This window comes from Spea bombifrons, chromosome 3 (genome assembly GCF_027358695.1).
Source record: "Spea bombifrons isolate aSpeBom1 chromosome 3, aSpeBom1.2.pri, whole genome shotgun sequence".
Classification (NCBI taxonomy): domain Eukaryota; kingdom Metazoa; phylum Chordata; class Amphibia; order Anura; family Pelobatidae; genus Spea; species Spea bombifrons.
The window spans coordinates 21,387,646-21,414,633 of record NC_071089.1 but is presented as its reverse complement, the minus strand read 5'-3'; the positions used below and the strand labels follow the sequence as shown (position 1 = coordinate 21,414,633).

The 26,988-nt window shown below is 41.4% G+C and overlaps 1 protein-coding gene across 7 annotated transcripts in view; it reads left to right on the top strand.

Moving 5' to 3' along the window:
* The first annotated feature begins 4,380 nt into the window (after nucleotides 1-4,380).
* The window catches only part of EHBP1 (EH domain binding protein 1), a 172,187-nt gene continuing 149,579 nt past the window's right edge, over nucleotides 4,381-26,988 (top strand). For 4 of the 7 annotated variants that reach the window (XM_053461401.1, XM_053461400.1, XM_053461399.1 and 1 more), the window contains exons 1-2: nucleotides 4,382-4,595; nucleotides 5,311-5,684. In XM_053461401.1, the coding sequence (XP_053317376.1) occupies nucleotides 5,581-5,684 (104 nt within the window). In that variant the 5' untranslated portion in view covers nucleotides 4,382-4,595; nucleotides 5,311-5,580. Of the gene's footprint in view, nucleotides 4,596-5,310; nucleotides 5,685-26,988 lie in introns of all 7 variants that reach the window. The other 3 variants (XM_053461397.1, XM_053461395.1, XM_053461402.1) reach the window with 2 other exon arrangements.

The following is a 26,988-nucleotide window of genomic DNA, read 5'->3' as shown; positions in this document are numbered from 1 at the left end:
ATATACGCCTGTCCATACATACACATTTATGCACTGCCCCTCACCACACACACATATTATATATATATATATATATATATATACACACACAGCTTACAAACACACAAATACTTACACTGCTCTTACACACACCTGACCATACACATACATATATACACATACACTGCACTTACACTTGTCATTGCAGACCTCTGCTTTACTGCTCCCTCATCACTACGCACCGGCAATTGATGCAGAGCGCCGGGATATGACGTCATCCCCGCGCTCGGCATCAATAGCCGGCGCGTAGTGTTTAGGGAGCACGGAAGCCGAGGTCTGAAGTGCCAGACCTCAAGTTCCCTAACGTTGGGCTAGTTAGAGGATCTTGCACCTACCTCGGTGCGGCCCTGAAGACAGGCCCAGGAGAGGCGGCTTCTCCGCTCGCCCCTCCCCTAGAGATGCGCTACAGTTTTAGGGGCTTCATGGTATTCTCCGGCTCGGTAAGTTTCAGCACCTGGCGTATAAGATGACCCCTGACTTTTGAGAAGATTTTCATGGGTTAAAAAGTCGTCTTATACCCCGGAAAATACGGTACATTTGAATATGCCCACCTTGGTCACATACATTACCTATTTCATTTAAAGCGTTTTAGGGCTAGGCTCACCCCCCATATGTGGCTATATCTTGGCTATGCCCCTTTGAAAAAGCAGGAGGGGAGAGGTTTGTGAATGCCTGTACTGGAATGTTTTCAGATATTCGCACCCAGGGGCGCGCTAAGGCGGTTGCTGCTGATGTACGGTGCCCAGGGGGGTCATGTAAGGCGTGCTACATGACCCTGTGGTCAGAGAGTGCAAGCTGAGGGGAAGACAGGTCTAGCAGAGGAAGGAGAGCCATGCAAGCTACACTGATAATTGGAGAGGGAGAGAGTTTGTGTGTATGTATGTGTATGGTGTTTGAGTAAGTGTGTGTTGGTGTATGGTATGCAAATATTAGTGTATGGTGTGAGGATGCGGTTAGCCTGTGTATATGTGTGTTACACTATGGTGTAAGAGTGTTTGTGTTAGTGTATGGTCTTAGTGTGTTAGTATTTGGTGTGGGTAGATGAGTGTGTGTGTGACACCATATGGTGTTAAAGTGTCTTAGTGTATGGTACTAATTTGAGTGTGTGTTAGTATTTGGTGTCAGTGTGTGTGTGTATTATGTGTATAGTGTGTATAGAGTGAGCTTTTGTGTTAGCATGTGTGCGTGTTTTAGTTACAGGGAGTACCAAGGAAATACTGCGCTTTAGGGCCACTAACCATAGGATCATCATTGTGCTCACCAGACTTTATTAGAACTCTAGAAGGTGCTAAGACAGCATTCAGATTCAATTATCAAGAGTGACATAATGTACAGAATGGTTATAATTTTACAATAATTGCCAGACCTTGACCTAAAGGTGAAAAAAGGGGCTAACCTGAAGAATTGGGAATAACTCTACTAAGGTAGTTGTTATACAGTAGGAGAGGGAAGGGGTGGCTTAGCCTAGTTAAGTAATCCCTATATGTGAGAATTACAAATCCAAGAATAACTTGGTCTTATATGACTGGACACCAACAGACCCTCTATCACCATATGTTGACATACACTCATGCTAACAACCACCAAAAACACTTAAGGTTATATAGTAACCATATGGTAACACACATACATATGCCAACACCATACACTAGCACTTACATAGTATGCAGTATCCAACACCATACAAAAAAAATAAAAAAAAATTGTGCAGTGTTTAAGTGAGTGAGTTTGCATGTTACTATGTGTGTGCATTAGTTATAGGGGGTCCTGAAGAAATACTGCACAGGAGTTGCCACTTATCATAGGCATTCCCGTACGGCGTGCTTATGGAAAGATCGTAAGGCGTAGTTATGGGTGAAGCATGGGTGGAACAATGGGATTGATATTCCAATCCATCATTGTTGGGTGTTAGGTTTGAAATTAGATTGTGTTAAAAATAAAAATATTACAAGGCTACATTTTTGGCATCACAATTTTGCCCCTTGCCACAAACCATGGGGGGGGGGGCAATTCCTCTGCTGAAATCCATGTAACTACCCTAAATCCATAGATTAATAATTTCACAAAAAATGGATTCAGTATACTATTCGGAGTTAAGTAAATAAGCTTGTTCCCGGTTTTTCATTATCTTGGCTAATGTAATTTATCTTCAGTAACTATTTGGTTTTGGACAAAAAAGACAACACAGATCCGGCCAGATTATGTAGCAGTTGCATGGTAACCTGACAAGCAAATGGAACATGGTTAATAAATTATGATGCAGAATGACTTGCGCAGATAGTTTCCTTTTCATTAAAATGGAACTCACACTATGCCTAGCGCAGAAACTCTAGATCGTAAGCTTGTGAGGAGAGCCTCTTCACCTAAAGTAATGGTTTGTCTTTGTCTGTCAGTCCTAGGATATATCTATAAAAGATATAAATAATACTATCCTGAGCTGACATCAAAAGTCCCAGATGTGAAGCCAGAGAAAAATGCAAATACAGGCGCATTTCGCTTTTTGGCAACAATACATGGCTTGAATAAAGATGCTTGACACCATTGGCAGCTTATAATATAATTATATCCAATATTATTATATTAATATTATTATGTTATCTCCAAGCGGCTTTCGTATAGCAGAAGATCGTGGGTGGTTAGGCATCCGGGTGAAACGCATTGCAAACTTGGCATTTACAACATCTTACGACAAACATTACCTACACATTTCCCTATAACTGGATCACGCTAACGAAAAGATGTAAACGCGTGGTGGGAGTTCGCTGTCAGGGGGCAAATCCATGTTGATGGGATTAGAGAAAAGAAGTGTGTATTCCTCCAATATGTTAACGTGCATCATATACGCAGATTTTTGTTTTACAATATTTTCACCTTTTCGATATGTTTTTTAAATGCCTCTTCTAAGTACGATATCACATTAGTAACCGCAAGTTTACCATTAAATAGATTAAAAAAAGTCTTCTTTTACCTGCCGCAAGATTCAACAACAAAGAAAATGTCGTCTCTCTGCATAACTGCATGCTAAGCACGATAAGATCAGCTCTCTGATTATTACTACTTGGAAGTGAATTTTATAGATGAGAGACTACAGCGAATTGAGCTCTTAATTTTATTCCCATGAGTATTCGGCAGCCTAGCAACAGTACAACGAGATTGACGGAATTAGTGACCAATCAGTGTCCAGTATGCTATAAACAACCGTGTGTAACCTTGTCTGTGAATCCAATCCCTTTCTCCCTTTACAAAGCAGCACCGCCACCGTCTCTCAGACAGTTCTAAGCAAGAATAATTGTAGAGATTCTACCAGCATAATAATAATATAATAAACTTGGATTGAATGCATTCCTAATGTTTTACCTGGCGGCCTACTGGCTCCTGATTGTCAAACAGGAGCAGTGCTGACCGGCACCAGAGCTTTGTTTACCTGCCTTTCATTGTAAGCTTGTTTGAGAAGGGCCCTCCTCACCTGCTTCTACAAGTCTAATTGTTATGTTATATATTACTTGTCATGTTCTGTTTACCCATTGTACAGCACTATGGAATATGATGGCACTATATAAAACAAATGATAATTATTATAGAGGATTAATACACATTATAAAAAATACACATGCACAGTACACAGACATTCTAAACAATAAGCAGCCATTCTGCTGTGTACACATGCATACTAAACAATGCAGTCATACTACTTGGTACAGTAGTAACAACATGCATTCATACTACACACACACAAAATAAAAAAGTCACTCTACCATACACACTTACATACTAACCAATATGCACTTACACAACACCATACACACAATACACTAGCTACTCTACATACTTGCATACTTAACAACATGCAGTCCCACTGCCCTATATACATAGTCTCACTACCTAAAGGGGAAAAGAAGCGGCTCCCCGGAGGCCAAGGGACTAACTTGGTAGAAAAAGCTGCTGCATTCGCTGCCACCGGTAGAACCCCCCCTTACCGTGGACCATCTGTCACACACTGATTTAATATGTCGGTATTTTACGCGCCTAAATTAGAAACCGTCTGACACAAGCAAATAAGTTAATGCATTTTAGCAAGAGAGCTACATCCAGGAAAGCGAACAGACACTAGCTGTTAATCACGAACACATTTCTCGCTCGTAGTCGTACTACCCCTTTAAAGCACCGGTTTGCTCCACCTATTCATGCAGCGTTATCCATTCGCCTATACGGATGACTGACAGCTCATCGGGCCAATGCGTGCTCAGTATCCAGATTGCTGGGTGCCCAATGTGGAGAGCGGCAGGCTTGGTGCTGGTGAAGCGGGTCCTGGCTTGTAGGGAGGGTTCTCTCACTGAGGCTTGTGCTGGAGTTCAGGGCCGGGGGCAGCCGCTGCTCCTGTCTGTGCAGTAAACACCAGTGGGGCCTGCGCGGTGTGTGTGGGTGCACTGGCTCAGGGCATTTAATCCCCCCTCTGCTAGTATGGGTGATCCACATTAAGGGTCAGGGCTGCTGCTACTGCCGCCGCGGGTGTTGCTGCCGCCGACAAGGATTAAATGCCCCAGTGGACAGGGGAGGTAAGCAGGAAATATTGCACTGCAGGCTCGTGTTTTCCTACCGTACCGGTCGTTTCGGAATTCTGTCCCCCGCCTTCCCTTTACTATGTGGACGTTTTATTGGCAAAGGCATTCCCGTCAAACGCCTATTGGGACTGTGCCTTTTATGAGTTAACTCTTTGTGCCCCTAAGTGTTTCGCTCTCTGTACATATGCCAGCCAAAGGTTTAAATTAATTGGTGGTTCTTTTAATTTTCGTTTTGGTTACCAGGTGATTGCTTGCGTGGAAATCCTCGCAGTGGGGACATGTTTTAATACGTTTCCCGTTTGCATTCATCAGCTTGTGTCGGTGTTGTGATGCTGTTAGGTTTGGCTGGGGAGGGATAATGAATAGTGTGTACTGATGGCTGTGATGAGCTTATGGTGGGGCTTGGTTTCCTGGGCTAGGTGCAGCTAACATGCCAGGTGACCTCGCAGCTTCATGCCATCACATGCAGCGTCAGTGAAGGCAGGGGGGGCCTGGAGCTCTTGGGGTTCCTAACCCCCCAGTGCATATGTCACCCCTCGAACAAGCATGCATTCACTGCCTTTCCAGCATAACAGTTTTTACAGTGTAAGCAGTCACTGATTCTTGTGTATTAACCCTTACATACTGGATCTGAAATGAAAATTCAATTGCTGTGTGATGTCAAATATTAACTCTTCTCTCCCCCTTCTGCCTCCTTTGTCTCTACCAGTTACAGCTATTGAGATTCCACGTCATTTGGCCTGGGAGGAGGGCTGACGTTCCGTGCACCAGGGACTTCCTTTCACTCAGCCATGCAGGAGACTCCTGAGCTGGCCGGCTGCCTTCTCAAGTGGGATCTGTCTTTCTGTCTGCTGAACGCTGCTGGCCAACAGCCCGTGTTTGACAACCTGTGCCCTTCAGCGCTCACGCTCTTGTAAGCTTCTGGAGTATACGGAGAAGGCATCTTTCCATCCCATCTGCCCGGGGTTCTTCCTGGATCATGGCTTCGGTGTGGAAAAGGCTGCAGCGTGTGGGAAAACATGCCTCCAAGTTCCAGTTTGTGGCATCGTACCAGGAACTCATGGTGGAATGCACCAAAAAATGGTCAGTTCCTCCTTCTGCCGATCTCTTTTCTACGGAGCTGTGCTGCGGCATAGCTCTGGTTATACTACAACACCCGCTGTCTTCAGTCTTGTGTGGCTGAGGGTGATGGGGATACTTCAGCTAATTTAGCTTTTTTTTATGTGTGACAGCCAAAAGGCTACTGCTTTCCGGGCCTGATAATGGAAGTATTAGTAAACACAACGGATGATGCGGTATAAGAGACACTCATTTCCCAGTACAGTATATCTCATAAAATTCCTCAGTAGGATTAACCCTTTTAGTTGTGGGCGAGATAGATCAAAGAGTGGTAGCGGCACGTACAATCTGTCTGTTATAAGTTTTCTAATTTCCCTGGTTATGGCGGATAATAATTCCGTGTGATTTTATATGTTGGGGCATAGCGTAGCAGACAAATACTAAAACATCTGGTGTTTAGAGACATCCTGGTATAAGCGTGTTTGTATGAACATTCATGTCAGCAAACTGTATGTTCATGACTCTGTCCGGCCGCTCATAATGCCGTTAATGAGTTCTTTGAGAGCGACCCCCATCACATCTGTCACAGAATACTATCTTGTTGGTATTTCGCTAAAGGTTAGTGCTGAAACAGTCTTTGTTTGCAAAATGTGCTGTTTTGACAGTACGGGATAAGTGTGATTGCGCTCGCACACCTGCTTCATTGTATAAAGCGTCTCAGTGGGAAGGATTCTTAGAACGGGACAAGTGTCAGTGTTGTTGGGTGTTTTCTTTTTCAGACCTGCCACGCATATTGATGTTCTGTACATTGTGTAATGGCATTTAATGAGGCTGAGAACCATGTCAAGCTGCTCTCTGTCTGTTACTCCTCTCACTCTCAGCCATCCTCCCTGTAGTCATTCATGTCTGATATAATCCTCGGCTTGTGTTTCCTTTGGCAGTGAATGGGTTGATGGTGCGCTTTCTAGTTGCCATAAAGCAGGGTATTTGCTGCTCTTAGTGAATAGGAGATGCTGACCGCTCATTCACTAAGATCCATTAAGCGTAATGTGCGTCTATAATTTGTTCACCTTAGTTGCCTTAATAACTGCATTATAGGCAACGCTGCAATTTGCTTTTGGCCGTCATCCCAAAACATTGATCTCAGTTTAGTGCCAAAAAAGATATACAAAAATGTAAAAAATAAAACAACCCCAAAACATTAGCGCTGCAGTAGTGCAGGCGTTGCTGAGCGGCCGGGCTGTGTGCTGGCTTGTCGATGGGTTTTTGAAGGTTGGAGCATTCCGTAAATTTGGCATTATTGTAAAATGCAGTGGAGTAAAGGCTGGTGCCGTGTGTTATGTTACTGGACTATGTATATACAATGTATTGATTTGTGACTGCGTATGTAAACAAATATGAATGCTAATGGAAATATTCTGCTGAAATGAGGTTGTGTTGCCCAATATGCTGCTGATCAGCTAGCTGTCAAACATGTAAAGCACGTCTATGAACATTAAGGCACGTCGTAAGAGGGAGCTGCTCAGGCTCATGTGCACCAGAGCTTTGACCTTCCCGGATTATGTGACAATGACCTTATTCCACTCAACTTTAGCTTAATGGAGCATCTTGTCCTAAAGAGACTCGTTCCATGCTTTCAGTTATATGCGCGTCTCTCCCACTGTTTGGAGCGCTGCATGCGATACTTTCCTTGTTGCCCATGCATTGGGTTAATTTATGCACATGCTGAAGACGTCGTTTTCTCATGTTTCTTGTTCTGTAACAGCATAAAGCGAGTACGATAGAAAATAAAAATAAAAAGGATGACTGCTTTGTGCAAGTTTAAAAGAGCTGTTTGTATTAAATAATTTATTATGTTTTTTGTTTTGTTTTTGAAAAGTTACAGCATTAGACTGTTTTCTCACGCTTGCCCACAATTATTATCGGGATGGGAAGTAGATTACGAGGAGATTGACCTTGGGTTCTTTTCTAGCTTGTTGTCTGATTCTGATGCCTATTTGTTATGATAACTCGTTCGTTTTTGTTGAGTGATGAATCTGTGTCCGATGCTTTTTATGCTCATGTACCATTCTAGTGGATAAGGATGCTTTCTGGTAGATTGTGCTGAAGGCCATGCTTTATCAAGGGCTGCTTCAGAAATGTATTTTCCAATCAGACTGTAACCATCTCACAAACATATTATTTAGGGAGACTAATTGTCATGTCTACTGATCGAGACAAGTCTATTTAGAATTTATCATCAATGGAAACCTTAGCCACTTGTGCTTTCCAGCTACTAGTCCTTTTCCTCTGTGTTTGTGTGCTAGGCCTCTACTAACATAATGTATTCAGGCTATATGTTCTAAGGGAAAAAGTTAATCCAAGAATAGCCTTGAGGAGACGGGGACAGATCCATTCTTTTCTTGGAGGAAACTCGGCCTGTGGCATGTTACATAGAAGCATTGTCCTCTCTGTTAGATGTGCGACTCTTCAACTTTATGGTAACTTGCTGAAGTAGAGCAAGTGGTGATGTCCTTGTGAGTTATTCCTGTTTCTCTCCAGCAGAACTCTGGGAATAGTGAGTATAGAGTATGTGTCAAACCTGCATTAGTGAATCATTGTCTAACCTGATGATGGGATTTCATCCATGTAATTTCCTAGTAACCCTTCTGTGAACTGTGAATCTAAAGTTTATCATGTTTAATATTTGCAACCAGATGAGGATTTTATATTTACAGTAATAACATGCCAGATTAGTGAAACAGCTACATCAGAACTGACTTTAGTTTAATAGATGAATCACTCGTACTTAAATTCTTTTATTTAAATTAAAACAAAAACATTATATAGCATACATATCCTCGTATTTGTTAAAAGGCCAATGTTTATTAACTGAAGTGGTTAAACAAAAACGACATAACTAATCTACATGCAGATTATGCTATTATGTAGCTTAAATAGATGAATTGTTCACCCAAAAGCATTTCATTAAAGTAAACTTGATTTAAATAGAAAAAAAATAATCTTTAAAAACCCCCCCCATCGATTTTAATCTACCCTGCTTTTCAACAGTTATCTGTAAAGTTGTAAGCTTAGATATGAGTAATTTGAACATTTTTCTATCTTTTTCTGTTGTGTGTGTGGATTAGTTGAGCGCAGACATAGAAATGTTAGCATTGGTTTCCAGTAGAGCAACTCCACGATCCCCAGACATCTTTATTATCAGAGCTTTGCACCTATGCAGTGGTGTTTACAGATTAAAATAATATTTATATTGAATTAATGTATTATCTGAATTTTATGTTGTAGGAATCTGCTTGATTTTTAAAACCCCATTATCTCTCCCCTGTGTAGTTTCTGGTGGTTTTAGGCATCCTTTGTATGTGTGGTAATGAGGAGGGAGCGGACTTCGACTGGAAATTGATTAGTTAATTAATTCTGGCTCTGACACATGCAGCTACAGATCTCACCTTCCCTTAAGTGAATTTTCATAGTGAATATCCCCAAAATGATTGCAATTATTGACAATCTAAGCACTGCAGTATGTAGGCAGTCAATGTATGTCTTTAGTTGTGCTAAAAGCTGTGTTCCCTGTTAAGGTTTAATAAACGTTTCAATTTATATCCTTAAAAAGTCTCGGGTTTTCATTGACCCGATGAGCTGTATTATTGTATATTTTTCACAGTAGTGTTAATTTGTGTCTCATTTCCACTCACTCTGAGTCACAGTTTTTATGGAAGTGGTCATCAGCGGCGTCATAGACTCCTAAACACATAAAATATGATTAACATTTGCCTCCTGCCAGAGAAGACAGATTGTGTGACTGTGTTCTCGCAGCGGACAATACCTTATAATTTATGGTCTGTGCGCTAGAGAATGTGGTTTACTGATGGATACCCAAAAGCGTCCAGTATATATATATATATATATAATATATTTTTCCTAGGTAACTGGAATTATGTTACTCATTGAAAACAGTTAAGCTCATAATTCACCTGCCCCAGAGCTTTTATGTTAACTTCACTGAAGTGGCCCAGTGTTATGCAAAATATTTAGGTCAAAAGATAGTTTTAAAGTCTTCTTGTTTTATTTATATGTTCCAAGAGTTGAGGTATAAATGCATAGGGTGCTCATGAGTTGAGCTCCCAAGGGGTCCTGTTTTTTGACACTGTCCTGAATTAGGACGATCTGGAGTCTAGTCACTAAATTTTTGGGGATTGAAACAGATTTTTCCTTTTGGGTCCAGGACAATATTTGTAGTTTTTCTATTGTTAGCTTTGGGTGACAACAATACAAACACTAACTCGGGAACTATTTGACAGCCTGCCCTGTGATACAGATTTAAGTGAAACAGCATATAAAGCACAGGTGCACGTCTACAGGTTATTTGCATGTCTTTGTTTCAGTTTCCTTCAATAAGCTTCAATCATGATTATTTTTTTTCTTTTTTCGGAGGCTCTAGTTTTCACACAAATACATAACGGACACATTGGCGTGTTTACCAAATTCTTTAATACAGAAATATATAGTATCGGAAAGGAGTGCTCCTACAGAACATCCAAAACGGGCAAAACAGGCGTTTTCCACCTCCGGATGCAGAGCAGGTCCTACTAATGGATATTCTTGTGGCAGACGTGTGCCTTCATCGTTTTCTTTTATTACTAGTATGCATCTCCCAGTTGTGGTGGAGCTTGTTCTTATTAAAACAGACTTCTTGTAAAAATGTTATTACGCGTGGGGATAGGTGAAGTCCGAGCCAGCTAATTTTTATTGAGAAGCCATCTAGCCATATACATGATTATAATGCAGTAGAAATAGGTATGTGCCACCAGTTTATTACAGCAGCCATGGCTACCTGACTGGGACTGGCCCAGCCCTGACACAGTACATATCATACATAGGTATACGTTTAATTCTTGTTTTAATATGAAATCTCTCTGCTTGATATATTAATTTAATTCATCTAATTGACACAATTGGTGTGCTGAAAGGTGGTCTTCAGTGTAAAGGTGAGACATAGAGCTAGAGAAGCTGAAAAGCGATCCATGTTTAACTTTGAAAAATAAAAGTACAAATGTTTTGACTCCTCTTGAAAGAATATGACTCATTATTATTATTATTATTATTTTTAGAAGCTTGTGACTCTCCTCTTAAATCTAGAAGTGTTATTATCAGATGCCCCGAGACCTTGATCTGATAATTGGATTTATTGTTAATGTGGAATTTTGTTCTTCACTCCAGATATAAGCATACATGTAAGCCATGGATGTCCTTTTTAAACTGATATTGCTGTGTTGTGGATTATTTTTTCAGGTACGGTAACCGTTTTTTGGTTTGTTGATGGGTATGCATGGATAAGTCAACTCATTATAATGAAAATAGCTGCAGGCTTCCCAGGGTAGGCTACCCAGAGCTCTCCTTTCCTGTGGAGGTGGCATTGCCAGGGAATGGGCAGAGAATGGACATGATGGAGACCATGGACAGTAGAGCTTCACCTGGAGACTCTGCTTCAAACCTGGAGAGATCCTCATGAATTTCCTAGTTTAGGATCTGCAAGGTTTAACTTGTTTAAAATACATTTTATAATTACTTTTTTTTTTATAATTACTTTTTTGTTATGAAGTAGAAATCAGACAGCTATCTAGCATCTAGTCTGCAATCACCTTACACCCTCTGCCCTAGATACCTTTTGGCACAATAGACCCAACAAATAGAATATGAATATAAGTAGATGTGGGTAAGAGTCATGTGGGTTATAGTCAAACAGCACATTAAGAGACAAACATTGCTTCCCCTAAACCCACCCCAGTACCTAAAGCGAATGGAAGGTTATCTCCCGTAAACCTGTGTGTCCTGGTCTGAGTCATCCTTATTGCCATTTATGATATTTAGTACAGGCATTATAACTGTTGATGCTGCATGGCTTTGTATAATTAATTCTATGTGTTTTAATGTCTATGTGTCATACTTTCCTTTCAAGGCAGGTTTTCCCATCAGTTATGGTTACAATTTACTTTGAAGAGTTTGTAATTTTTCTTTATTGTAGGGTGTAGATAGCCCTATTAGTCACAGATGGGAGAGATGATTTAAGGGTAGAAAAGTACAATTGTTTAAAGAGGGATTAATGTGTGTTTGATTTCTCCCGTCTTGAATTGTCATGTCATTTTGTGTATGTCTTTATTGAAAGTTCTTGATGCTGTAGTGTAGGGGATAAACCATTATCCATGCTTCAGCTTCCTGTGTCATGGAGAGCCGGAAGTCTTTCTGTATATCTTTCTTCTCTTGAAAAACCCGCAGACACCATATTGATGATTTTTTTTTCTGTTGGGAATTATTACAGCCCAGCTGATATTAAAGATAAACATATTCCAAAATCTGTATATATACACGTCCAGGGGTATCTCTGCATTCTAGAACTACTATATTTTTATTTGTCTTATGGCTGCCGTCTTTCTCTGGCACCTCCAGTATTTTTGAGGAACATTTCACCAAATGCTCTATGTAGGCACCTATGACTTCCTAAGGCCTTGTATGGAAACTGTGTAGTTTACTCGCTAAAGGGATAGTTGGCAGGAGAATGTCTTCCCTATTTATCATGAAGAGACAACAATGGCAAATTTCTCCCAACTATAAAGTCTTAGCAGGCCCCGAATAATGCATAATTCAATGGATGAAAAGAAGTTTAAACCACAACTCTCTTGCCCTGTCATCCCATTGTAAAGCCATAGGCAATTTTATGGGGAGCCTGTAGAGTGAGATGGCTTGAGATGTTGGTTCCCAAACTTCCCGTTCATGTCATGGGTGCCTGTTAAATCCGACTGTTCTTGATAGGACTTTGCAGCTGCTGAATTGTAGTGCTGAGCTACACTTCGGCGTAGTACCAGTCCCTGGTCCCTATTCAGTCGTAACTGTGCTGAGCTCAGGAGGAGTTTCATGAGCAAACAGTGTATTGATTAAATTCAGGCAAGCAACAAAAACACAGCAGAGTGCAAGGATCATCTGAGCATTCTGTATGTAATATAATCCTTACAATCCTCAATCATAGGAGCATGTGATAGACATACTGATTTGTACTTGTTTATTGTGCTGTATCACATGTACTCTTTAATCTCATGGCAGGACAGCAATTACATTTTGAATTGTTTATTAGCTCAGTATCTGTTTAATCTGGTTATTCTGGGGCCCTTCTCAAAAAAAAAAAAAAAAAAAGGCAGACCTTATTTATTTTATTCCTTTTGTTTTACATTCAATATCCAGTGAAGAGAGGGCTGAGGTTACAATAAGGGAGGTGCTGGTTAGAAATGTTTGAGACACTTTGTAGCTGGATGAGTAGACGTTGGCTTGAGTGGTGGTGGTGGCGTGTGAGCCAGAACTGAGCTCCTCCTCATGCTGAAAGTGGTCCTAGCTCGGCTCATGGAACACGCTGTCCAGCATTTCTCTTGGGAAGGTCTTCTGTATTCTTTTAATATAAAACAAATGGATCTCTGGGCTGCCTGTACAAATGTGCACGTAACAGAGGTTATAATAAATATTGTAGCTATGGATAAATGTTATATTATTATCTAAGGGGTCATTATTTCTCTTAGCAGGGGAGAGCTGGGAGTTTAAGGCCTGGGGCAAGTCTAGTCAAGTGGACTGTTGCGCTACCGAATCAGCCCACCATCCATGGCCATCTTTTCCTGATTTTCTAATGCATATTTTTACTAAAAAAGTAATCATACATGTGGTGTCTGAAGCCACAATTTAGTATCCCTAATCCTTTTTTAATAAAATATGCAGATTGAAACTTTACTTTTCCTCTCACTGATTTCTGGGCCTAGAAAGTTTTGCCCTCTGAAGTGACTACAAATTCAGGAGGGCGTTTTAACTCTGGATAAGTAAAAATTAAGTGCCCGGAAACAGATGGCCAAATACACACCAGGATAGGCTGTGCCACAGCGACACCCAAACATCACACCAAGACAGGCTCTGCCACACAGACATCCAGGCACACACCAGGACAGGCTCTGCCACACTGACACACCAAACACACACACACCAGGACACCCCCCCTTTGGTTTTAATGTATTCCCCCGCACACGTGTATTTGTGCCCCAGCTAGCTTGTGTATTGATTGATGTGATGTCCCCAGCCACCCTATTGTGTACTTATACCCCCCACCCACCCCCTTTTTTGTTTTAATACTTACTTTTTTGCTGCCCTCCTTCCCTGCTGACGGCTCTCCTCCAACATGTTCTTCTCCCTGTCACGAGGAACTGTTCTGTGTGACTCCGCCCCTTGGGTGGCACGTCATGTCTTCAAAGGGGCGGGACAAAGAGCCTCACTGGGGCGGTATGGAGGTGTGTCTTACGGCCGCTTTAAAACTTGCAATGGCATCTCGGTGTGCCAGCCCCGGACTGCCCGGCCCACTGCGGGTGCTGCGGCCTTTATTCCCTCATTAAAGACAGCCCTGGCGCGGCCAACCTGGTCACTTCAGCGGGCCGTCGCGCGGTTGTTTAATTTAGATTCTGGGGGGGAATTGCCCGCCCCTGTCTCTTAGTATGATGCATATTCTGCGTATAATAGATTACAGTTTTAAAATATACTCGTAATTTTTTTTATATATATATATATAAAATGTGAAAAACCTTAAGTGCTCAGACACAAATTTGTAAGAACATAAAGTTTTCGCAACCTTACGGTTTCCTTTTTAGGTTTACTATTCTTTTGACCATTTCTCTGTCTACATCAAGACTTCAAAACTACCTTGTCCTTCTCCAGAAAAGCCTTAAGCCTATCCTATCCATACTTAGATTCACTCGCTGTATTAACCTCAACTGCGTTGGCAAAAGGTAATTCCACTTCAATCACTCTATCATTTAGGAGCATTCAGGATGCTGGGAGCATGCAAAGCGTCTGAAGAGAACATATCCCGTGTGATTTTCTTGCTTTCTGCTTTCTGAATTTGGTTTATTCCGGTACGGCGTATGTACTGTCGTTGCCAATGGCTGTTTAGTAAACTGATAAACTACAAATTCTTTTAAATGTTTTTTTTTTTTTTTTTTAGAAAAAGAATTTCAAAACTCTTTGAACTTGTAAATATTTTAACTTAATCCAGCCAAAATATTATCTTGTAAATTAGATTTTCTTACAGAACAGAACGTATCTTGGGTGGGATCCATGAAAGGTTATCAGTCTGTTCTGCATGCTGTACTCTGGCTTGGCAAGTGGTTGGGATTTAATTTCCTAGCAAATGCTGGAATAAGGTATGGAAAAATTCTGTCTTTTATTATGAACATTTTTACAGGGCTGACAATGGTAAATTCCATGTGGCTCTAATGCAGTTTTTATTTTTCATTTTACATATTGAGACGTGCCTCAGAACTCGCTGTCGTTCCTTGGCCATAGTAATAGGATAAGATGGCAGAATAATAAATCGGACGAGCTATTGGAAGATGAAATAATTGAATGAAGCCAGCTAAAGGCTGGGCTGATGATCGTTCCGATTTAGATTATTAGTTTATGGCTCTGTACCGGTGGCGTAGAGGTGCACACTACTACTCAGCTGTTGTATACATTGTATTTTGGGATTGTGGTGGGGATTTTTGAGTGCATGTGGTTCGGCTTCGTCAGTGTGTAGATCATTTAGCTTTATCTGTTCAAAGTGCTTTGCTGTGGATGTCAAGCCCTATGTCAGTAAGCTCCTACCCTCCGCATGCATGTCTGAGATGTATCGCTGAGCCCTACGCAGACCTTGACGGCAGTGAACTAAAAATCCTAAAAAAAAAATGAACTGCAGCCTCAGCCGTCTGAGAAGGAGTTATTTTGTAATATGTTGTCGGTTATCCCTGAAAGTCCTAATCCCATAATCAGAATTGACAATGGTTCTTTAGTTACTTTGTGGTTTCTCGGAATTTATGTTGATGCATTTGGACAGACATACCAGGTGCTGATCTTTTTACTATTTTGACTGCTGCATGCCAGTAAAAGCATAGTTCACATACGTTTTCCTCATCCTTTAGATGAAGAAAAGACCTCTGCGGTTCTAAAAGTTTGACTCTACATCTCTTCTTTTTTTTTTATTTGTTTACATGGTAAAAATCCTCTTTGACTAGCAGAGCAGGGTAGAGCTAGCAGGACACAAACTGACTTGCGGCATCCTATGGCAGTGCCACGTTTAATGCCACTGAGTTCTTCTGTACGACCCGTTCTACTGCCAATGTTTGACTATGGAGATCGCGGCCTATGTGCTTCAGTAATTAGGAGGGGTGTCCCAATACTTTTGGTCGTATAGTGTAGCTGCATTTGCCCCTTTCCCGCCCCCAGTTAGTTGCCGTACAGCACATGGTATACTCCCCTCAGCTTCGTCGCAGGATAAGGGAAAGCTGCTGATCGTAATGGGAGCCGTTTCCTGCCTCTAAGTGCTTATTCACAGAGTGCTTTAATATGCATTGTTTTTACTGAGGCTGTCGGGAATATTAAACTGTCCCTTTAAATGTAAATAGTATAAAGTAATAAGTGTTCAGTAGTGACTGAAAAGGCAAACATGTATTAATCACAATTATTCACTACTGCCGTATACTAAACTATGTGTTAAATTGCAAGGAAACAAATTTTAAGGCTTAAAATATCTTTCTATTAAGCATATACAAATAGTGATGCATGCGATGACTTTTGATTTGAATTCAGTGTTCCTTCAGACTGTATCATTGCATCATCCTTAAATCCGATATATATATATATATATATATATATATATATATATCCTCTTCTGTTGCTGCTTAGAGATACATTTTTGTTGTGCCAATGGCTCTGTCTGTATTTTTTCTTGTGGAAGATATTCTAGTTCCATATTCTAAATGGTCTCGTAACATATGGAGTCACGCATACCCGTTGAAATATGTGCCATGTCCATGCCAAGTCTCTTGTGCCGGCCAGTTAGTTCTGTCACGAAAAGGCCAGTGGGCAAGCAGCTCTGCTGAGGGAGAAGCTGCAGTTCCAAAGCATTCTCCTCCTTGCAATTGAGCTGCAGAAAAGTATTCCCATTGAATGCATTTACAGGGGTGGGGAGGTAAAGAAAAAATTAAGAGACCCCTGTGCTGCTATCATATACAAGTGTCCAACTTGTTTCACTTTTTTTCAGCAGTATTTTTTCAGTATTTTTATGGAATAATGAATTTGATTAAAACTTTACTACAATACAAGTCAGAATACTGTATAGTATGAAGATGAACGACTTGAGATAACAAGCGTTTCTAAGGTGCAGTTAGATGATCTTGGCATTATAGACCATGTAATTTAAAACAACACCCGGGCAATGAACAGAAGTCCCTCGGGTGCAGCGTGAGCTTCACTATCTATCTGAACACAATCCGCTCTCTGCTTTCTTATTAACCGCGTCACCCCCCCCCCCCCACCGACAGAGACCATTCTGTCATTGATGCACTTGCTGTGAGTGTCAATCTCACTAAACACGGAATCGGAGACTGAGTCACGGCTGCTTCCTCAATACACGCGGTCCTCCCAGTTGGTGAGATAAATATTCCAGACACATCTCCCTGAAGCACATAAATATTTTAGTTTGTGCAGAAAATACCGGCAGTTCGCAGATTCTAAGGACGACAAGTAGACTTGTGCTGCTCTGCTTCGTGTTCACACACGATTCCTTTAAAAATGTGCTTTATAGAGCTGGCCGTCTCCTTGTGTTAAAGGGGCAGGCGCGCTCACGTCTTTGTTAGCTGTGTGTGTGTCCATTGATCCTGTCTTGCAGTAAAACAAGAAAGTGTTTCACTTAGTAAAGCCGGACTGCTTGGTCTCTGTGAATGCGTGTTCACGTTCATCAGAGGTCGTGTCGAAAAGTGGGCTTATGGCCATAACAAAAAATATACAAAAAGGGTCAGGTGCTGGTCACATGACCAGCATGAACATGCAACATAGCAAGAGATCAGAGCACACACAACAAATACTATTTAAAAGCATGGATATTGGGGGTCCCATCACGCCAAGAGTTCATTAATGGTGTCCAGAGAGGGCTGTATGTATGCTTGAGAGTCATGTTTGGGTTAAAATGCAGCGAAGTCCCACTGATTCAGCTCCTTGGTAAGTAATACAGCCAGGAAAAATGATAGGACTCACTGAAATTGGGGTACTTGACGTAGTGGCGGGCAAAGCAATATATATATCCCCAATATTTATGCATTAGATAGGTGTTTTTAAGTAGTATTTGCCTGGTGCGCTGATCTGTTGCTTTGTTTATCACTATAACATCCTAGAAAGTTTTCTTTGCGCAGGAATCCCATCTTATACATAACGCTGAAAATGTCTTCTTGCTTTCCAAGTGCACACTCCTCAGCTGGCTGGATTAATGATTGAACCCAGCAGCCGCTCCTCTATGCTTCTGGCATGCCGACCTGCCCCGCCGTATGGAAGCGGTGTTTATAATTAGTTATTATGTTTAGAATAGGATCAGCCATAGGAAAAAGAATAATATTAATAATAATAATAAAAAAAAACTTGACTGCTCCTTAGTTCTGTAGCTAAAACTCCCAGTGAATATAAACCGTTAGGGAAATAACCCACCGCACAGCGCCTATATAAATTAACGATTTATATAGTTTATATAATGATGCACTGTATAAATCAAGAAATAACAATACTTCCGAACCGTGTCTAATGGCCTCCGGTAATATAAACAAAGAGCTGCCTCTCCGAGTCCCTTACAGATACAGGAAGGGTGTGCTACAATTTGGTCTCACTAGGGTCACAAATAGGGTGAGGAAACAGGTGACGGTGAAACAAATTTGTGGCTTTCTGCCAAAAGGAAAGCCCGGTTACACAATGAAACAAAGTGGGATTTTATTCAGTTTGTCCAAATTATGCAGAACTTTGAAGACTTAGACGGCTTTTCAGTGTAGCGTTTCCCTTTTTCATGCCGTCCGGATTAGAACTATATTAATGTCCAATGACAAGTCTAATGGTTATTAATTCAATAAAACAAACCTTCCCCTCCATCACGCGGATATATTGGCGTGAGTATACGGTATGTATGGTAGCATTTCAGTAACATTGTAATTCTTACCTTGTATAGAGAGATTCGAAAACAAATGTGAAATAAAAATAACAGCTATTTGTTCTTTGTAAATAAGTGGTTCTCTTGCATATTTCAACATTGTTGTAACTGAATGCATCATTTATCATTGTTAAACATCCCAAATTCTTGCCTCGGCAGCAGGTCCACTCTTTCTCCACCATGAAACTAGGGGGGGAATAGTCCTCTTGAGCGATCGGCCCTCCAGTGTGCTGCTGCTCAATGGGCCGGTTACAAGGGAGACTAACCAGGCCAGCACAGCCTCCACCGACTGCGTTAAACTATGATGCGTGTCTTTAAGTCACAGGATGCCAATATATGATGTCATACGATGGCACTTCACAGTGAGGATGGTGGAGGGGGTGGCCGGAGGCATTGGCTTGGGGCAGTGCCTGATGTAAGTAGCCTCTGGATATGATCGTCCACATTCTGTGTCGAACTCTTCACTCTTGTGATCTTCCTCAAATGACGTATTCAAGGTTTAAGCCTGTATAGCGTGTGGTTAGGTTCTAGTACAGCAAAGTGTCATTAAAGTGATAAGAGCCCAAGTGCATGCGATGCTATGGGAATAGTATATGTTAAATGGCAGCAGTTCAGTCTACAGACAATACATAGTAATTTATTTTTGGGCTGTAAGCCTTAGCTGGATGGGGCAGCAAATGTCCTAAACTATATTACTTAGAGGGACGTTCCTGCCATATACTGTATATGCACTTTAATGCATGTGATTGTCCCTTTTGCAAGTGCGCGGTGGGTCTGTAGAATCCCCCCCATGCGCCTTTCCCCATCCTCCAGCTGTTTAGCGTGCATGAGATTTTCTTTGCCGATATACGTATCTCCAGCATTACTTTATGAACATGCTATTTATGTAGCTGATGCCACACATTAATTAATTTATCCCTAGGGATTTTTATTGTTTTTGTTTTTTTTTAATATATAAACTATTTTTGGCAGGAATTATGTGCCCGCAGTTTCCTCCCATAGTACTAGTAGTGCAGGCAATTTGTATTTAACATTTTTCTTGAAAACTGTGTTGCTGGAAGAACACACAATAATGGATATGTCAATTCATTTATAATTTAGGACCTTGAAAGAATCTATCAATGGAAATTGTGTATAAAACAATGTATAATGTTACAGACGGCACTAAAATATTGCTCTTTGGTTCCTGGTATTGCTCCAGCCCTGTTCTGATATGCAGGCAGAATTAATATTTTGTGTTCTTGCTTCTTGCTTACGTGGCTCCTTTTTATTTATTTATCTGTGTTTGTGTATTTTTTTATTTTTTTATCTCTGCACATCAAGGTTGAGTTTTTTTCTCCAACTAGACCATGCTAATTTATTTTGAATATCCTGTATTTTGTTTTCTCCTTTGAAAACATGCCAATACGTTCCAGACTGAAGCACTTTCTCCTACAGGCAGAGGGAGAGTCTGTTAATTATGTTATTTTTGTGTAAGATAAGGTTTTCTGTAAGGAAAGAATTTGGCCTTTAAGAAGTTAGCAATAAGTTTTCTGTGGAGTATGAAAAGATAGTTTGAAGTAGTTTGTCTTATTAAGCTGCCATCACCCTTGACTCTGAAGACAAAAAGTAATTAAAGGAGCATTCCAGTCCTGGTTTCATGTTAAATGTTTGAGTCCGTTTGCATGGAGTCTGTTGCATTTTACAGCATGCAAATTGGTGCAGGCATTCTTTAATTATTGAGGTTTGAAGAGTTCTGTCTCGTTTAACTCCTCCCCCTTGCCTTGCTGAGAGCAGAGAGCATACTGCAGTATGCTCCTTCCTTGCACATGCTCAGAACATCCGATCTAGTCAAAGGGAACTGGACTCCCATTGAAATGAATGAGAGACAATCACGTGTGCTATCTGAACACTGATGTTTGGCTAGCATGTATGTGATTGGCTGCTGAGTTAATGACTTCATAGTTAGTGCTATTGTGCATGTGCAAGCAGTTTGCATAGTAATGCTTCCTGGTTACAGGAGATGGAAAGGACTTACATGACACAGAAGTCTGTTTATTGCTCCATAACTAAACAAATCATGCTCCAATTGTCATACAGTAGATGTTCATTTGTATTTCTAGGACATGAATAGACAGTTTCTGGACTGCTTTCTTTAGTGGCAACAGTAGTGAAATCAAAACACCCAGAAAATAATACAGAGGGTAGAAATATATGAGAAATAATACTATGGGTAGAAATATAAGCGGAAATAATACTATGGGTAGAAATATAAGCGGAAATAATACTATGGGTAGAAATATAAGCGGAAATAATATTGAGGGTAGAAAAGAAATATATGAGAAATACTGAAATATATGGTTTATTGCGGTGAAACTGTTCACATGGTGCTGATTTGAATCACAAATTCTTAAGATATTCTGCATTTGGCAAGTCGTCGGTATTTGTTGCCTGCGGCAAAGTTTTTAATTTTCCTTCCTTTACAGTTGTGACCCTGTAGGCTGCCGTTCTGTTCCAACATATTGCTGTGCATGTGGTCTCATGACTATAAGTCGCCTAATGTCGGGGATAAATCTGACTGTAAAGCAGCCGTTCCATAAGAGAGGTATTTCTAATAGGGAACGTCAAATGGTTAGGGTAATGAAAAGCCCCATTCATGTTTTAATAAGGCGAATGCTGTGTGTATTTTAGGGTGTGTATAATGTGTGATGGATTGGTGTGACACGTGAAAATATGGACCGTTTTTAATAAGAAGAATAGGTTTTTAAGTGACAATATTAAAAGTAGACAATGTAAGATACATTTTTAACACCAAAACATATAGTGTTTCAAAATCAGTTTTTCCGATTACAGACAAAACCTCGCGTTTCGCCTTTCTGAGAGGTAAATAAACTAAAGGTAAGAAAGAAAAAGAGAAATAGTACAGCAGGAAAAATAGGAGTTAAGATGTCGGGCAAACATGATTTAACCATATATATCAATATGCAATATGACGTATTCAAGCGGAGAAAATAAATATAATACCAGTAATAATACAATATATTTTCAAATGTACGTTTTTGGATATATGTGAACGATATTGTGTTAAGATAGGAAGTATTACATAATCTATACAAAATCTCACATAAAATAAAGATTGGCATTGTTTACCGTAATATGGTGTAGTAGTTATTTAAATGCAATACAATGTAATATAGAAGCATGGAAATAGTGGAAATACTGACTGATTTGGTACATTGCCAGTGAGAAGACTATTTGGAACATGGGCATTCCACTTGCTACAGAATCCATCCATGTGTTTGTAATGGGGAGCACATGACAATTTAAAGGGACCATTAGGCTGTCATATGCATTAAAATACGTATGATAGCTGAGGTGTCCCTTTAAAAAGGTTTATTTTTTCGTATAGGGATGCCACTTTAATGCACACACTGGTTAGGAGGGGACGGTGCACAATTTGAGAGCTGTGTTTGCAACAGTAAGTTTCTATTAGCTGAATTGCCCATTGATTTAAACTGAACTATAATCTGTTAAACCGTTTATAATGATATCAGTGTAAATAGAAATAAAAGGTCAAGAATCATGCTGTGTGCTAACATGGTAAATCTGGATTTGTTAGATGACTTTGGGACGGCACAGTGCCGCCCAGGTCCCACGGGGTCTTGCTTCTGGAGTGCCGCGCCGAGATCAATGATTTCCCTCAACCGGCTCTGCTTCCCCGGCAGTGGGCGGCTATCGCGGCGTGAAGGAGGCACCCCCCATACTGAGTGCACCCTATGCCGGGAAAGGTACACTGCTGCTTTCACGACGCTCGGTGATAGACGCCCGGTGAAAGTGCCGGCAGCAGCTGAGGTTACCAGTCAGGAGGATCCAGGTCCCCTGCAGCGCTGCGGGGGATTTGGATCTTAGTCTCATAGTCAGACCTCTGTTTTGAGGTCTGATTAGAAGATGACCTCGATTACAAGACGAGGGGTATTTTTCAGAGCATTTGTTTCGTAAACTTGCTTTAAAAACTTTTAGCCTTCAAACTAAAAGCCTGTTTGTGACTGATGCTATTCATATTTCTCTCTCCTTTCTTTTCTGTTCCCAAAGACGGTCACGTACTGCCTTATGATGTGGCCAAAAGCATCAACAATGATAAAAGCATGAGTTCAAGGCCACCTAGCAAGGGGGTCTGGCCTTTTAACTGTTTTTGGTAACATATTCTTTGTTGGATAAGACCGTGTTCTCAAACGGCAAAAGATGAAAAAATTCAAGCTGACAACGACCACCTAAAACAACAAGACACAGCAGTATGTGTACTCCAGAAATATGCACAAAGCTGTGGATACCACTCCTTTCAGTCTGGAAATGATTAATGGCTAGAAAGATATACAACTGATATGTGACAAATAATCTTAATGTAGCGAATCTCCTCAGTTGGAAAATGTGTAGTATATAAGTGTCCATATTTTCAGTCACTGCTACCTACCTGTACTGCTTTTAGGGTCAGTGGTGATCATGGGCAGGTTGGGGGATCCCCAATCTCCCCTGACCTGCCTGGGTTGCTGTAAAATCACTGGAAGTCTGCAGTTGTAGTTCAGATCTTTTTGGGCAACAAATTCCATTCCCTGCTCCTATATTTCCACCAAAAATAAGGGGAGATTTTGGATTCAGGAAGGAATGCCCACATTCTCTGTCTCTCACTCTCGTTCACACTCTCTCTCAAGCTCAGAGAGATCCCTCCTCTGCTGACCACTTCTGCGTCTTCCCCCTCCTCATCTTCTCTATTCTATCTTCGATCCTTAATCTGTTATCTTCTTTCTTCGTTCACATCGCTGCGGATATAACCCGGCAGCAACTTCCGCCAAAATGGCGCCATGGTGACGTTCTCCTCGTTCCTCCAATCGAGGGAGAAGGCGTCTCTGCAAGCACCACTATTTTGCCCTCAGGTGAGCTAAGGGCAATATGGCGACACTTAGTGACGTCCTCTCTCCCGATTGGAGGATCGAGGAGGCAGATTGAAGATGGGGGGGGGGTGCGGAGAAGGGAGAGAATAGATTATAGGAGATGCAGAGGAAGATGCAGAAGCCAAAGTGGTTGGCAGAGAAGGTAGGGCAGCTTTTAGAAAGTTTGAGGGAACAAGAGTGAGTTTGTGGGCCCATGAATTTCGGACGGAAATTCTGAGCTTTTTTCTTTGTTTTCATCCAACTCGTGGTGGGTCTGGCTTCGTTTTCAGGGCTTAATACAAAACTCAGGATTTACCAAAATAGATTTGCAATTTGTGCGAATGAACAAGTCTAGGCTGAACACAGCAAGTTTGCTCTTTAGGTAAGGAGGATGGGTGGTCCAGCCTCAACCACATGCCCCCCCATGCGTAATGACAGCCCTCCCAGCCCTGGTCATTCCCCTCCCTGTAGCCACACCCATCACTTCAGGGCCCTCTGTTTGGGCACCTGAATTTTTGAGTGATATACATATGTGTAAGAAATTGTTATATTGTAATATATGTGTAACTGTCCTACTACATATAATATATTATATGATGTGTGTGTGTAAGGAATGTATCACTTTTGTAACACCAAAATATAGCTTTAGAAAACTCATTCCTAGGGAAAAAAAAGATTAAGGTTTCGGTATTTTTTAATGTTCTGCTTAGCATAGATTGAAATTCATTAAGCAACCAAGTTGAAGTTACATGGCATTTATTACATTGTGACTCCAAATGATGTGACATCCAGATGCAGTAAAAATAGGCTAAGCCAGAATAAAGTGTTGCATCCTAGAGCTGAAAGTAATGGTTTGGTTAAATAAAGCATTGCTCTGTCCATGGCTAAGCTAGAGAATATTTTGATGTAAGAGTTGAGAAATCTGCAGGACTTTATCTTTATTGGCTGCAGTGAATGTCTGTTGTCATTGACCTTAAGTTATCTTGTTTGCTTCTGAAGATGCCTCACTTCAAGGGTATTCTGAAAGATAATAAGTGAGGGCCGACTCGGCACAACACACATTTTCTCTGTAAATGTATTTTGTAGCAGTGTCAAGGTAAATTACCGGTATTACTAAAAAAAGTACTCTTTTTTTTTTTTTCCTCCAATGATGGTTATAATTGAAAACATACAGCATTGTGCAAAAACTATTAACCTGTCTATTTTATTATTTAACAAAACGCAAAGTGAGTGAACAGAAGAAAAATCAAAATCAAATCAATATTTTATCTTCAAAACAGCACCAATTCTTCTCAGTTGCTTCTCTTCGGCTGTATGTTTGGGGTAATTTAGGGGCAGTTATGGTTGATGGGGTCTTTAGGGTTAATTCAGGGGCAGTTATGGTCAATGGGATCTTTTAGGGTTAGTTTAGGGGCAGTTATGGTTAGGGGTGGGCCAGTTTTAGACTAGGGGAGTGCCCGAGTTTAGTCTTACCTAGGGTAGCACCAAACCGAAATACACCACTGAGTCACATCGCATATTTGATTTGATTTTTCTTCCGTTCATTTTGTTAAATGATAAAAAATAAACTACTAACATGTCTATTTTTTAAACAATTCTTACTTTACACCTGGCTAAAAGATTTGCACAGTACTGTATATAAAACAAAAAGAATTCTGCCATCCCGTCATCCTAATGCAGATATACGCTGATGCCGCTGTCTAGACCAGAAGTTCCTCAACTTTTTCTCTTTGAGCTCCACTTTTAGAAAGCATTGGGCACCGAGCATTACCAACATACTTCATGCCCTTTATAATTATCAAAAATTAAAGTTAATACAGTAATAGCTTACCGTGCGTTCTAGTTAAGGGTCTGTTATGTCTCTTTTTTCATATGCACACTCATACCTTTTGTAGAAGACAAACGTCGTTTCTTTCATCCTAACTGCTAAACTTGCTATAACAAACTAGGTTTGGGCTGGCAGGTGGTGAAATCATGTGGCTTATTTTCTATGACCATGTCGCTAAAGATAATTTTGTGCGTCAGGAAAAACATATATAAAGGGTGTATTTTTAAAGCCGCTTAAATCTAGGGCTGAAACAACGAATCGATAATAATCGATAACGGAAATCGTTGTCGACGATTTCCGTTATCGATTAATCGAGTGATCGATTCGTTGTTGGAGCACTCGGCTCCTTTTACTTACCTCCGCGAGCGTTTCCCGGCTTCTGCTACGCGCTCTGCAGTCTCCGCCTTCTTTGAGCTTCAATTAAGAAAAGGATGTTTGTCCGCGTGTGAATAAAGTTTTCAACTTCTTGAAGCTTGGAAGTGGAACGAGTCCATAGCTGAGGTAAGTGATTCTCTATGTGTGAATGTCAGACTGGGTGACTGAGTGCAGGGCAGGGCAGGGTGGGGGTGTGGGTGCAGGGTGGGGGTGGTGGTGGTGCAGGGCAGAGTGTGGGTGCAGGGCAGAGTGTGGGTGCAGGGCAGAGTGGGAGACTGGGTGCAGGGCAGAGTGTGGGTGCAGGGCAGAGTTGGAGACTGGGGGCAGGGTGTGGGTGCAGGGTCAGAGTGTGGGTGCAGGGCAGGGTCAGAGTGTGGGTGCAGGGCAGGGTGTGGGTGCAGGTCAGAGTGTGGGTGCAGGTCAGAGTGTGGGTGCAGGGCAGAGTGTGGGTGCAGGGCACAGTGGGAGACTAGGTGACTGGGTGCAGGGCTGGGTGTGAGTGTGGGTGCAGGGCAGAGTGTTGGTGTGGGTGCAGGGCAGAGTGGGAGACTGGGTGACTGGGTGCAGGGCTGGGTGTGAGTGTGGGTGCAGGGCAGAGTGTTGGTGGGGGTGCAGGGCAGAGTGTGGGTGCAGGGCAGAGTGGGGGTGGGGGTGCAGGGCAGAGTGGGAGACTGGGTGCAGGGTGGGGGTGCAGGGCAGGGTCAGAGTGTGGGTGGAGGGCAGGGTGGGGGTGCAGGGCAGAGTGGGAGACTGGGTGCAGGGCAGAGTGTGGGTGCGAGTGTGGGTGCTGGGTGCAGGGCAGAGTGGGAGACTGGGTGCAGGGCAGGGTGCTGGGTGCAGGGCAGAGTGGGGGTGTGGGTGCAGGGCCGGGTGCTGAGTGCCGGGGGCAACGTGCCGGGGCAAGGGGCAAAGTGAGTGGTTTAGGTATTAAAACTAGTTTTCTAAATATTGTGTTTGGGTTCTTGTACTTTGAAAATATTGTTTTTTTATTACATCATAACAAAATAAGAATGTTAATGTAAAATTTAAGTTGTTTTTTAACATCCAGTTCATTAAATTTTAAATAAATGAAAAATTTGCATATTGTTTTTTTTTATCCGATTAGTCGAAAAAATAATCGGCCAACTAATCGATTATTAAAATAATTGTTAGTTGCAGCCCTACTTAAATCCAATTAGGAAATCTGAGTTA